The 15,254-nt window shown below is 37.9% G+C and overlaps 1 protein-coding gene across 1 annotated transcript in view; it reads left to right on the plus strand.

The window, feature by feature from the left end:
- Positions 1 to 15,254, plus strand: part of LOC124798734 (Down syndrome cell adhesion molecule-like protein Dscam2) — a 444,553-nt gene that overhangs the window by 414,917 nt on the left and 14,382 nt on the right. Inside the window, exons 32-33 of the mRNA XM_047262262.1 lie at positions 2,565 to 2,637; positions 12,055 to 12,222. Of these exons, the coding sequence (XP_047118218.1) occupies positions 2,565 to 2,637; positions 12,055 to 12,222 (241 nt within the window). The remainder of the gene's footprint in view (positions 1 to 2,564; positions 2,638 to 12,054; positions 12,223 to 15,254) is intronic.

Consider the following 15,254-nt stretch of genomic DNA (forward strand, 5'->3'; position numbering starts at 1 on the left):
GACTAAGAGATGAATACACTAAGCAGATTCAGAAGGATGTAGACTGCAGTAGTTACTCAGAGATGAAGAAACTTGCGCAGGATAGAGCAGCATGGAGGGCTGAATCAAACCAGTTTCTGGACTGAAGACCGCAACAACAACAACAATAACAACAACTGATACCATTACAAAGTTTGACATGATTCAGATTTTAAGTGGTATTCTAATCATTTGCTGATAAGAAATGAATACTGTACAACTTTAATGACGTACGGGTTAGCTGTTCGAACCAACTCCGAGGAAGAAAACAATTTTTTTTTTTTAAATTATACATACAGAGGAGGAGTTTAGATAATGGGTATAATGCCTTTTATTGTAGTTAAAACCTGCTTTGAGAAAGAAAACAAAACTGCACATTTTCACAGCAAAGCATTTTCTTTCTCATAGTTTGTTTTAATAGAAAACTTAAAACTTGTTGTTACAAAAACTGTATAACCTGTGTCCATCTGATAGTTCATTGGAGTATTACCGTATTTACTCGAATCTAAGCCGCACTTTTTTTTCAGGTTTTTGTAATCCAAAAAACCGCCTGTGGCTTAGAATCGAGTGCGAAGCAAGCGAAAGTTCTGAAAAATGTTTGTAGGTGCCGCCACAAGTAACTTCTGCCATAGAATATATGTAGCGCTACACAGGCATGCTTTGTAGGCACAAAGATAAATACTGTCGCCAAAACCTCTGCGTCAGTAAATAAATTAAAAAAAAAGGTGGAAGACGAGCTTTTTTTTCTCCACCCCGAGATTCGACCACTGCATTTTCATACATTATACAACGAAGTAAATACAAATTCCATATTGTTCATCTTCGAATGTAGCACAATTTCAATGTACTGCAAAAATCCGACTGACAAGACTGTTTGGGATGTTTGTCAATATGGCCAACTCTACGTTCTGAATTTTTTCCTATCTGTGAGAAGAGATGGTTGCTTATAGGAGCCTGATGAAATGTGAATCACATGCAGTATTCTCTTCACCATAAGTATAATATGAATATAAACATTTTGCCATGTATTCTTTCGTGTTTGCTGCTATCTCATTTAAATCCTGTCTGCCTAATAAACTATGAAACTAGAGTGGGACAACAGCAAACGCCGAAGAATATACGTATCGTGTCATGTTTATATTCGTATTATTCTTATGCCTAATAGTGATACAGTAGGAAATGAAGCACAGCAACTGACTAGATTTTTAAATCTAAAATGGCTCTAATTTCTATGCAGAATTTGATGTACTAAAGAAGCGGCCGCAAAGATTTTCAAACGCAGAAACATTTTCGCCAACTCTCATTCAGAACATGTTCTATTATACGCAGTCTATTATTTGGTACTTGTTGATCATTATCAAGGAAAGTAGCAGTGTAAGTAACAACAAATAGCAGTCTCTTGCCATTGTTTCGCTAATGAGACGATTCCTCTTTATTGTAAGCGGCGGTAGCGCGCACAAAAGCAAGCCTTGCCACGAGCGGCGACAGGCCGTAAACACGCACTATCAGAATACGACAAACAATGCATGACACAGTGCAGTAATGCATCTTCAGCTTAGAGTGACGTAAACGTATAAAAAAGAAAACGGCACTTATCAGATCAAAGCAAAATAAGCGATCGATTCAAACCAGACGAAGCACGTGAAAAAGGAAGGGTACCCGTATAAATACGGACGGAGTGCCTGACACATAGCAATGGCTACCTGGTAAAGCTTAACTGCTAAACTTACGACTCGAACCAAACTACTGTAGCTGTATCGTCATTCATTCGACCTAAATTGTGTCTCATATTACAATGGACCAACTTTGTTTCGATTTGGAGGTGCGGCCTAAAACTTTTCTCTCCCCTTGAATTTCGAGTCTCAAATTTCAGGTGCGTCATAGATTTGGTTTTCCCTTATTTCGAGTCTCATTTACCAGGTGCGTCCTAGATTCGAGTGCGGCTTAGATTCGAGTAAATACGGTATATGTATATCACTATAGTTGTGTATATATGTATAATGTCGACTGTTCTCTTTTTGCATTTACTTCTTCATAATCATTCCACCCCCCAACCTCTCCCTCCCCCCCCCCTGCCCCCCTTCACCCCCCCCCCCCCCCCCCCCACTCTCTCTCTCTCTGTTTTTCCACAGTTGTTAATTGCATCATTCATTTCTCTAACACTCAGTCCATTTCTGCTTCTGACTGTCATCGTCTCTGGAATGAAGCTGGCACAGAACTTATATTGATAAGTTATATATATACAAAATCTTTGACATCCTACTCCGTCTGGCATGTCTCTCCTCCACCTCTCATCTGTATCTTCCTTCATTGTCAAGGCAGATGCGTCCATCTTACCCCAGGGTCTGACATTCCTTTGTAACCGCATTCTCCAAGGAAGTCCCTATTAGAAAACTGGAATAGCATCATGTATTTCATATTTGTTTACCTGTAGTACTGATATATTACACACTAATGGTAAGTACTGGACAGCAATTCTTTCTCATTATTTTGTAGTTTTCTCACATGAATTTTCATTTTGGTATATTTATGTGAATTTTTTTCAGCAGAAAGAACCGGAATACACTAAAGTGAGAAGAAAAGGTGGAAAGCTCAGGGACCCACACTCTGAAAGCCAAGGTAGTTATTTTCTCTTTTCATATACAGTTTAATATCTAGAGTCATCGGATGTTATATAGAAATACATGTAAATTTAGCATACCAACTCATTTTATATTTACATATTTAGCTACTGTAAGCTTATCTACAGTGCTTCCATAAAAAAATTTAACATAGAATCCATTCTTCTCCACTGATGGAATTACATGATGGTCATATGTAAGTTAGTAAAATTAACCACAAATAATACAGATAATACAGCTGTCAACTTGACAAAATCTCATACTGTCAGCAATTTTTTTTGCACCTTCCATGGATCACAATTATATTTGCTTGCATGTAATTTCATTTACAAAATAGTGCTTGTTTTTGTGACTGTGTGACTCCATACTGATCACTTACACTATACAAATTTCTTTTACATATATTTATCTTATAGTCTGGTTAAAATTACTTGTTAATTGATGTCTTGTCACTTGACTTTCATGTGTTGTCACATCAGCTGCTGGCTGCCAACTGATTAGAGGCGGCACAAAAAAAAACACAGGGGATCACTTTTTTTTTAACTCCCTGGAACAAGTCAGCAACAGAGACCTAAAATAGTAAATAGCTATTTAATTGCAACATAACTATAAGAGTTGAGCTTCATTCCTTGGTTGTAATCGGTACATATCAGTAACCTTCATGTCGACTGTCTTTTGTTAACGACTGCCAGCAGCCTGATAGATATACAGTTTAACCAAGATAAATCAGGCTTTGTTGATGTTCAAATGTGTTCCTTATTTGTAGTAAAGAATATGAACTTAAATCAATCCAACTGTAATACAATTGAATGAGTGGAAGACAAATGACATTTAAAGCATTCACTAAACATCTCACACCATGCCTCATGTCAAATCATGATTTTTTTTCTCCTTAATTCTGTCCTGCAGTTGTTCAATAATAGCGTACTAACTTAAAATTCATTAAACTGTGAACGCGAGTCGCACATTGTGTGGTATGTGGTGAGTGGGGCATGACGTGACCAAGTGCAGGGCATGAGCTGATTAAACCAGATTTTGTATAAAAACAGAAAAAAAGAAAAAAGAAGAAAAAAGAAAAACCTGTATTAAAATAAGACCTTTTATTTGGGAGCTATGATGCCACAGACAGATATACACAGATTAAACTTATAATACCCCTCTGCTTGTGTCGGGGGTTGATTAACTAGCTGTTCCTGATAATGCATTGCTGTGACTCAGTGTGGTTAAATGGAAATGAAAGAAAAGAAAAAAAGCTCATGTTTCTAATATGTATGGGAATTTGATATACACCTCAATCTCTTTCTATCCCACATCTCTGTACTACTTCTTCTCCCCCTCTCTTTGCCCATCTCCTTCTTCCCCCTCTCTCACTCCATTACCTCATCCCCCCTCCCTTTCTCTGTACATCTTTTCCTCCCACCTCTCTCTCTGTTTCCTCCTGCTCCTGATCTCTCCCCCTCTCTCTGTCCATCAACTCCTCCCACCTTTCTGTGTCCATCTTTTGTTCTCCATCACTCGCTATCTTCTCCTGCCCCATATCTGTCCATGTCTTCCTTTCCGCTCTCTATGTCCAGTTCTCTTCTCCCCCCTCTCTGACCATGAACATTGTTTGCTGTAATTGCAAATTCAGATTCTGTAGAAGTGATATAATCATCAGCTGATAACCCATAAACACAACTTTTTTGTCTTCTAACAGCATTCAAAGCAATTGGTGGTGGTGAAGACTTAATATTCTGTACACATGAACAGCAACATTTTTAAGGTCTGGCCTTGAGACTGTGGCCCTGTGTGTGTGTGTGTGGGGGGGGGGGGGGGGGGGGGTGCCGTATGGGACTCCAGTAGGTATATAAAAACACACTTGTGTTTGAATGCAATGTTGTCAAAATTTCAAAGCAATTGATGAAAAAAAGATATAAAATTTTGAGAAAATGAACATCTACATTTTTATTTATATAGATCCTGGACACATGTTCACTGACCAGCTACAGTGCAACTGTTTGAATGTTGTGGCTGGTAGCAGTTGAAAACCTGACATCATAATCACGAAAACTACTGGCATATGCTGATATATATCAAGCAGAACTAGGGAGAAAAGTGACACTGGTATGGGGACAGACACTAGCACCTGTTGCACTTTTATTGTTGTGATTATAAGAAATTATGTTTTAAGAACCTGAATTTCAGAACAGATTTTGTAAAAGTTTTCACAAATAGAAACTTGTGATTTCTGTGGCTGGGAGGGTGGGGGGACGTGTCCATTGGGGGGGCTGGTATGGCTGAAGAAGTGTGTCCCCGCACCTACAGTTTTAGAAATTAAGCACTTCGCGTTATGCAGAGAAATGTTGGCTGCAGCCACCATGAGATATGATGAAACGTGAAATACCGTGTTGACAGTTGATTTTACGTTACCAGTGACTGACCTGCAGAAAAATATGTGTTTTGTAAGCCTGAATCTAAACTCGTTTGCTAATGTAACCACAGCTTCATAATGTGCAATGTACTTGAGAAAACAGTGGTCAACAACCTGTGTCAAACTATGAACCACACTCGCTAATCTCTGCGAACAACTTCAAGAGAGAAAAATTTCAACACGAAAAATAAACTTCATTGGTACCTGAAACTATCCACACACTGGCTACACATGCTGATGTGTTACCAACTAATGAGCAGTCCTAGTTGGCACATGATTGCAGGTTATAGGTGACATAGGCACAGCATGTAGAAAGAATAAAAGTAAGGAAATGTTTTTTTCTACATTTCTCCAACTATTTGAGAAGAGCACCTTTATTCCGCACTTTGTGTATTACTCACTTCATATGCATCGCAGCAGTCATCCAGTTCATTTTGTTGACTTTTATAGTCCCTGGATACTTAGTTTCCCAACTTTACTCACAGTAAACTTTTTATTTTTGCAAGCAACATATCCTTTCACTTAATGCAAAAGTTTACATCGCCATGTCTTTTCATTCCATCAGTGTTTTATGGCCTTGCCAAACCAGTCGAAATGATGATTAGCTGCCCTCATCTTGTGGAAAGAATCCAGATTTTTTACATATTTCTGAATACTTCTGTTCTTGCGCTGCATATGAAGACAAGAGTGTCCTATTTCACTTCATTCTTATGTTTTTTCTTTACCCATACAAAATATGGTCATTTCACAAATCATAAATGTGGCTGTGGTTTGCAGGGCTATTTTGGAAACTGGTATGAGAGGTCCTCCCTCTCAAAGTATTTCTGCACATGCACACAAATTGTTGCAGTTGGTCTTTAAACACAATTCCTTGTCTGGCTTTCTTTTTTGATGTGTTTCAATCACAAATACTGGTTCTTCTCTTTCTATTTCATATTTCACCAGTTGTAGCCACACCACACACACACACACACACACACACACACACACACACACACACACACACTGGTGGTAATGAAATACACACATTTTGTGCACAGCACTAGCCAAACAATGAAAGTGAGCTGTCCATTTGTCGTGGCAGTATGGCAAAGATGAACAATTTGGGCATGACATTTAGTGCTCGGACTATAGAAAACCAGCTCCGACATGTGGAAGTGTCAAACAAAAAGGAATTTTAATCAGACTTCAGTTTACATCCAAATGTATTAGCAAACATATCTGCAAACATCATCATCACAAAAAGAGAGAATGATATTAGTTGCTCCTAAATTTCTACATGGAGTAGAAGTTAAAAGGAAGGAACATTAAGGTTTATAATATCTTAGACATTAAAGTCGCTAGAGAGGGAGCACAAGTTCAGATTAGAAAATAATGGCAAAAGAGTTTTACTAGCCTCTTGCAAGGGAACTAGCTCATCACTTGCCTTAAACGAGTTAATGAAACCAATGAAACCCTACATCAGAATGGAATCTGTACCCAACTCCTCTCAGGTATGACCAAGCCAGGTGGCACAGTGGTTAAGACACTGCCAGCTAAACTCCTGTCTGGCAGTCAACATTTAGAATTTCATGGTTCCCTTAAATCACTTAAGGCTAGTCAGGATGATCTCTTTGAAAGGTGCATGATCACTTTCCTTCACTATCCCTCCTGAGTATGATTTTGTGCTCCATCTTTAATGACCTCATTGTCAATGAGATGTCAAACTCAAATCTTCTTTCTTCCACTTTAGTACAAAATCAGTTTCTCAACCTTTTTGCCACCTTGTTCAGTATAGAAGGAATTTATGTTTTGCTCCTAATGCTGGAGACAGCTTCGTGAGGATGTCTGTGGCATTAGGAGACACAGAAACATTCCTTAGGCTATGGCCAATGCTCATATAACTAAAATCATAAAGGATGCAAATGCCAGACATGAAACCCTTCATTGCATGATTTCAGTCTGCGTCAAAATTGCTTTTATGGTCTGTCAACTTAATTACTGTCATAGTACACTCAAATGAGAACAACATTCCTTACTCATCACTACTACCATAGTGGTGCCAACGGCCTTGCCACAGTGGTAACACCGGTTCCCATCAGATCTTGCTTGATGTCGCTAACAAATCCTGCCAAGTGTGAGCCTTGTGCTGCAATATGCGTCCTACTTGTAGTAGGTATAACACCTACTAAAATTTTTTTGCAGATCAAAACGGTTTATGGTAAAGATGTCACAAACAGAACAAGTATGTTTAAGTGGTGCAGGGAGTTTAGAGGAGGTAGAACAAATGTTCATGATGAACAGAGGAGTGGAAGACCTTCCATTTTGGCTGATAGGTTGGTGCAAAAACTTTAGGAAACTGTTTGTGAAGACCGCCTGTTGACAGTGGATGAAATTTCTGTGTTGTTTTCACAACTCTCCAGAACTTTCCTATATGAGACGCTAACAGAAATGCTGGTATACCAGAAACTGTGTGCAAGATGGGTCCCAAAACAGCTGACATAACAGCACAAGAAAAATCAGGTAAGGAGCGCCTGCAACTTTCCTGAGTGACTTGATTGGATGGTGAGGATGTCTGAGCTCTTTTGTGACTGGAGACAAAACATGGGTCGCTCACACCTGGGACAAAAAGACAGTCATCACAGTCACGTCACACCAATTTCCCCTCTGCCAGAGATTCAAAACTATCATTTTGAGCCAAAAAATCATGGCTTCAGTGTTTAGGGATCTAAGTGGCACCATTTTGGTCAAATTTCTGCCTCAAAGGGTTGCACAACCATATTGTGATGCACTAAAAAATCTCAAAAGGTGCATTCAAAACAGGGAGGGGGAGGTAGATTCTGACAAGTGGAGTGTGTTTGTTGCACAGTAATGCTTGTCCTCACATGGCCTTAGCCATTGGGGTGCTTTTGGAGTCATTTGGTTGGGATATTTCAAACATCCCTCCCCTTGTCTCCCATTGTTCCCCTGACCTTGCACGTTAAGGTTATCGGGTTATCACATTTTCACCTCCCAGAAGGCATGCATAAGTGGAATTAAATATTCAGCTGACAAGCAGGTAGAGAAAGAGGTTCTGAAGTGGGGTAAGAAGCTGGCAGAAGAGTTCTTCGAGAAGGGCGTAAGGAAGTTTGTGCAATGGCTCACCACATGCATTGATCAGAATAGTGATTACGTGGAAAAATAGTCAACAAGTGTGTCAACAATATCCTGTATTTTTTTCACATACACTTTTCCTAAAAAAATATAAAAATCTAGTACACTAACTTTCTGAACATGCCTTGTATATTCGAACTTAGAACATGTTCAAGATTTCTGCTGCAAACCAATGTTAAAGATATTGGTCTGTAATTTTGTGGTCAATTCTTTTACCCTCCGACTTCTCTATAAAAGGGATACCTATTACTGTGTCCTCCATAGGGGAGTCTATGTGACAGTGAAATGACAGCATATCTGTGTAATACTCCTCCATGAATGATCCCTTAAATGCAAAGTTTAAAACTTCAGCTTTCCTTTTGTTGTCTTCTATGGCAACACCAGACTAATCAGTGAGTGACTGTGTGCAAACAAAACAGTTGACAGAGCAGCACAAGAAAATGACCTGCTTAGTGGTTCTATGATGGACCAGTTACAATGTAATTTGATAAGAAAAAGAGATTACCTTTTTCCAAGTCAGTTGTTATCTTTTATTGGACAACATATTTATTTTCAGCTGTTTTAAGTAGAAATGGTGTAAAGCAAAAGACTCTGGTTACTGTAACTGATGAATGCTATTATTAGCAATAGTTTGAATAACATGCAAGGCAGTTTATAAAAGTTATAATTCACTTAACTGAAGTACACCATAGCTCATTCCTCACCTCTAAAGTTTCGTATTGATGTTCAGCTGCATCAAACCTAGTATGTGATTGGAGCATTTAATTCGGAACTCAGAGTTAACTGCCTGTAATGAAACTCATTTGTTGTGCACATGAAACTAATAATTGATTTACCTGTTTGTTTCTAAATGTTTTGTGCTTCAGAGTCTGAGTTGAGAAATACAAGTAAATGTGTGAACGTTTGTACAATGGAAGAAAGAAAGTAACAATATGATGAAAAGGGTAGTTGCTACTTGCCATATAGTGGAGATGCTGAGTCACACATAGGCACAAGAAATGACTGTCACAAAGTGGGCTTTTGGCCAACAAGGCCTTCATCGGAAATAGAGACAACATACTCACAAGCACATGACACAGTCTGGCTGCTGAAGAAAGACAGTGTGGATGCAACTTAGCCCACATGATTGTCACCACTGCTCAACACCCCCCCCCCCCTCTCTCTCTCTCTCTCTCTCTCTCTCTCTCTCTCTCTCTCTCTCTCTCTCTCTCATCATGGACAGGCCATGTGAAATACATGCCTCATTAACCCACCCACAAGCTCCTACAGATCAGTCAAAGGTGTTTCCCATCCTATCAAAGGTTGGACCATGAATAAAAGCAACCAAAAATATGCTAGATTTGCTGTAATTATTATAAGTCAGCTGAGCTCAATTCATAAATGTTTTCAACAGCTTAACATGGTTCCCTATATAATATTTATCTGTCATTTTCTGATTACTTGAAATGGTTACCTCTTCACTGCAATCTAAAGATTGCAGTATTGTCAGTAGTATAAAAATTTTCTGTCTCGATTGCAAAGTATTTTTATTAACACATGATTGGTTTCAATACCTTATGCAACAGCCTCAGACATAAAATGTGTGGCTAGTGGCATGAACTGCAGAATCATAAGAAGTAGATAAAATAGCACCAGCCAATATGATGAGAGGCAAATAGGAACTGTCTGTGAGGCAATGAAGTTAGAGCTCTGGCTGAGTACATGATTCATTTGTTTAAACTGCCAAAGTGAGACTAGTATTGTGACACCATAGCTGCTGTAAATAATTAAGTTCAGCAACTTTTGCGTTTTGTGTCATTGCAGGTATTGGAGACAATAATAGCAACTTGAGCATATTTTCTGTATTTATTTTTTAATCTCTTATTGAATAATATCATTGGGCAACTCAAGTAATAGAAAGAGAGTTCTAATTGCTCAAAACTACACACTAATAATAATAAATTATGTTCAGGCATGCTCATCTTGCAGACAAGTCTTTTAACAGACTTGCAGCCTCACAGAGTAGGGTTTAAGGAGGAAGATAATGATTTCATGCTGTGTCAGTGAAAAGGTCATTAGATATGAAGCATAAGAGTAGATTGGGAAGGAGGGGGTTGGGAATTGGCTGCAGCCTTTTCAAAGAAATATCCTAGTATTCCCCTGAACTGATTTTAAGAAAACCTATAGAAAACCCAAATGTGGTTTGTGATTTGAATGTCTCTCCTTTTTAATATGAGTCTAGTATCTTAACCACTGAATTAAATTTCCACTTTTACATTTATGGACAGAAAAATAAGGCCTACTCTTTGTAATTGCCCTTGGTACAAAAACTGATGAATTACACTATGATGGTAATTATGTACCACTTTTGTAGTGACGTAAAATGCCTCAAGTATGTAAAAGTTTATTTTAAAAGTGAATTGAGGTTGGTTTTTCTTGACAAGGAATTTCTTTTTCAAAGATAAAATTTTATAGGAAACTTAATAAGTGTAGACAGTATAAAAGAATAACACACTTATTGTCAGTTAAAATATTCCATGCAATTGCACAGATTCATATACATTGTATGCACTCATCTATGTATGAACACCATCCACGTACATATAAAACTGACTTTCTTTAAGGAGAGTAATCTATTCCACATCATTATAATATTGTGAAACTGATGTATAAAACAAATAACTAATCCTCATAATAACTTAATTCCTTAAGTTATTTATATAACAGCTCTTACAGACAGTCCCTTTATTCTTCAATAACTTGAAAATTAACTGCTCATCAACTATTTTCAAATTTCCATGTTGCAACAACTCATTCTGAGTCTCTCTGTATTATGTCTGTTAAATGTCTGGGATATTTTGTGAAGCCAAAATATCATATTTTATGGGACATTAAAATTGTGTAGTTTTATTCAGCTCTGGAATCAGAGTCTATTACTCACAAAACTGGCACAAACACATACAATATAACAGTGTTGAAAACTTTTTACTGCTCATGGAACATAAAGAAACCAGACAAATGTAAAAGCTCTGTACATAAGGTGAAATGAATCTCCAGTTTCTAGAAAACTGTACTTTTAATTTGGACTAATAGAAAGCCTATAATAACAGCTATGAAGCAAATGAGGTAATGTGGCAAATACCATAGCTCAAAGAAATGGTGCTTCTTTTAGGTACTAAAAAACCACTATTGGACTATCAAAAATCAAAATTAATAATGCGCCATACAAGCTCAATCCTCAGTGATGTGTAACTTATTCTAGATAATTCCCACCTGCTTGTTTTTCTATAAGCTGGATAAGTTACTAACCATTGTAAGTGACAGCTGGAGAGAACAGGAGGCCAACAATGTAGGAAAAGATAGATTGCTACTTATCATAAAGATGATATAATAAGTTGCATACAGGCACAATTAAAGGACACTTACATAAAGCTTTCGGCCACAGCCTTCATCAGCAAAAGAGAAACACACACCATTCATACACACAAGTAAGCACACCTCATGCACAAATGACCATCATCTCGGGCATGAGGTGCGCTCACTTGTGTGTATGAATGGTGTGTGTTTCTCTTTTGCTGATGAAGGCTGTGGCCGAAAGCTTTATGTAAGTGTCCATTAATTGTGCCTGTCTGCAACTTTTAATGCATCTTCTTTACAGTAAGTAGCAATCTGTCTTTTCCTCCATTGTTGATATTCCTACCTGGAGTTTCCATTGGTAGAACGGAATGTCACCTTGAGTACACCGTGACTCATATTTACAAATAAATATTATGCTGTACGTATGAGCAGAAGAAAGAGTCTCAAACAAAAGAATGTTACAGGCATTTGGGAAATTACTGTTCCCAAGTTTAGGACACTAGTATTATTTCTGATACCAGACCAACATTGTTTCAGAATCAGACAACCTTGGAAGCACTGATTCGGAGGTTAAGAAGATTTTAACACTGCACCTGCCTATTTCAGAGTACGATACATTGGGCAGTGACTCAGAAGGAGAACTTCCTGGGGGCCAAGTGGCAGCCAGTCAAGAGCTTGTTTCTTTCAGACATAGAATGGCAAGAGGTGAGATCCACGGTACGCAAAACACTCCATTTTTCACTACAGTTATAATTCTTTAAACATTATTAATACAGTACTATAGCTAGAGCTAAATGTACAAAGGTTAAGGAGTACAGAAAAATAAAACAAGGTTTGTTTGCACAGTAGAGGTTTCAATATTATCATTTTATAATCGTGCATGGATACTGTAGACAGCATCTACAAGATTTCTTTACATGACCTTTTATTACCAGTAATGGAGTCCTTGAATTTCTTTTGTTGTTTACTGTGCTGTTAAAAGTGTTTTGTTACAACACTTGAAAACTGCAAAGCTCAGTCTAATTGCTCCATCATAGTTCAAAATATAAATAGTAAATTACTTATGCACTAAGATATCGGAATTTCTCATTTCTTGCAGGACTGTGATTTATTGCATCGTAATGCCCTCTGTGTGCTATGTTATTGTGTTGTGGTCTTTAATCTGAAGACTGGTTTGGTGCAGCTCTCCACACTAGGTCAATCCTGTGCAATCCACTTCATTTATGCTTAAGTATTGCAACCTACATCTATTTGAACCCGCTTACTGTAGTCAAGTTGTTGTCTTCCTCTACAATACCTGCGTCACCCCCTCTCCTCACAAACAAACACACACACACACACACACACACACACACACACACACATCCCTTCATTACCACATTAACTATTCATTGATGCCTCCAGATGTGTCATATTAATCTATCATTTCTTGTGATCAGGTTGTTCCATAAAGGCCTTTTCTCCGCAGTATGATACTGTAACTCTTCATTAGTTTCTCAATCTACCCATTTTATCTTAAGTAGTCTTTTGTAACACCACATTTCAACAGCTTCTGTTTTTTCTGACATGATCATGGTTGAAACAAGTGACTGTGAAACTGTTAAATCTTAAAGATTTTTTTATATAAACTCCTTTAATAGTCCAGATTGCAATATTTTAACAAACATTGATTAATTATTCTGGCTGAGCAATAAGCCATCTTCAGATCAGTTAATGAAGTAAGTGCAGTGTCTCAATCATAACACTGGGTGAGGACACAATGTCATCAATACAACACATGCTTGTGCATGAAAGTGACCACAGATAAAGTTTTACATATTATAAATTGACGAAAAATTATGTAAATGGTATCTTCCATATTCAAACATTTATGCAAATCACACACATAGTGTAGCACCATTGTACCACTTAATAACAGTGTTATGTGCCCAATACAGAGCAGTGAATAGAGTTGCAATCATAGTGTAGTGTCAATCAACAACAGTCATGAGTGCCAGATCAGACCACTGAGCAGGTCAGTCTGCTTGTTGCTCTGAATTGGGCACACATTACTGTTGTTGACTGATACTATGTTATGGCTGCAAGTGAGTTCACTGCTCTGTATTGGGCACACAACACACAATATTAAGTGCTACAACATTACTGTACAGTATGCATGACGTTCTTACATGTTTGAATAAGAAAGATACTGCTTACACGATTATTCATCGATTTGTAATGTGCAAAACTTTTCCTGTTGTCTCTTCCATGCACAAATATGTGTCATATTGATGGCATTGTGTCTTCACCCAGTCTTATGATTAGACACTGCATTCATTTTGTTAACCGCCCAGCAGACGTTGGTAATCAATGATTTGAAAATGTTGGAATCTGACTATTTAAAGATTTTACTAAAAAAATCTTTAACATTTACCATCCTAAGCTTCTATTCTCTTCTTGTCTGAACAGCTTACCATGATGTTTCATTTCTGTACAAGGCTACACTCCACACAAATATCTCCAGAAAAGACCTGCAAATACATTTATACTCAGTATTAGCTGATTCCCCGCCCCTGACAAATGCACGCACACACCACCACACGCCTCCTCGCATGAATGCATTTCTTGCTGTTGCCAGTTAGCATTTCATAATCTCTCTATTTCAGCCATGGTCAGTTCTTTTGTCCCCCAAATAGCAACTACTACTTTTAGTGTCTCATTTTGTACCAAATATATTCAGCATTACTCAATATAATTCAACCATGCTTCATTACCCTTGTTGTTGAATTTTATCCAAGTTCATCTTACAACCTCATTTCAAGATATTATCCATTCTCTCCAGCTGCTCTTATAAGTCTTTGCTATGTTTGAAAGAATTACAGTGTTGTTTCAAACCTTATAGCTTTGGATTATACAGTGCAGGCATTCAAAGCTGGTATTCCCATTTGGTTATATGTTTATGCCCTGTTCTAAGGCAGGTTTCTGTGCAGGATAGGCTATAGCCCTGCCTCACTCTCTTCTCAACTACTGCCTCCATTTCAGTCTGGTTTCTGTACCAGTTATGGGCCATCCTTTGCTTCCTGTGTTTTATCCATGCTATCATCAGAATTGTAAACAGTATATTCCAGTTAATCTTAAACATGGCTGCAAATTTCAGTTAAAATTGCCAAAAGCTTAATCTAAATCTATAAATTTGAGTTTGCCTTTTTCTAAACTGTCTTCTAAGATAAATAGTGTTAGTATTGCCTCCCATGTTCCTATATGTCCCCAGAACCCAAACTGATCTTGCCCAAAGTTGGTTTCTACCAGTCTTTCCATGCCTCTGTAAATAATTTGTATCAGTATTATGAAACAACATTTACACTTCCCAGATCCTGCCTTCTTTGGAACTTGGAGTATTATGTTCTTTCTAGACATCTGAGGGTGTTTCACATGTCTCGTACATCTCACATAGCAGATGGAACAATTTTTTTGTGGTTGGTTCTCCAAAGTATCTTAATAGTTTTGAGAGAATGTCATCTACTTAGTTTTGAGAGAATGTCATCTACTGTTTGTCTGTATGCTGTGGTGTTGATGTTTCACCACAAAGTGTCAATATGCACCTCTCGACATGAGCAATAGGCAGCTTCATCTGGTCCATGGATCAGGTGAACTGATGAATAACTCAGGAGTCCCTAGTAGTACACTCCCTCTGGTTATCCCCCATACTCAGATAGGAGCTGATGAGCAGAGGCCAGAGCAAACAGAGAAGGCATTCC

The sequence above is a fragment of the Schistocerca piceifrons genome, chromosome 5, assembly GCF_021461385.2.
Source record: "Schistocerca piceifrons isolate TAMUIC-IGC-003096 chromosome 5, iqSchPice1.1, whole genome shotgun sequence".
Taxonomy (NCBI): Eukaryota; Metazoa; Arthropoda; class Insecta; order Orthoptera; family Acrididae; genus Schistocerca; species Schistocerca piceifrons.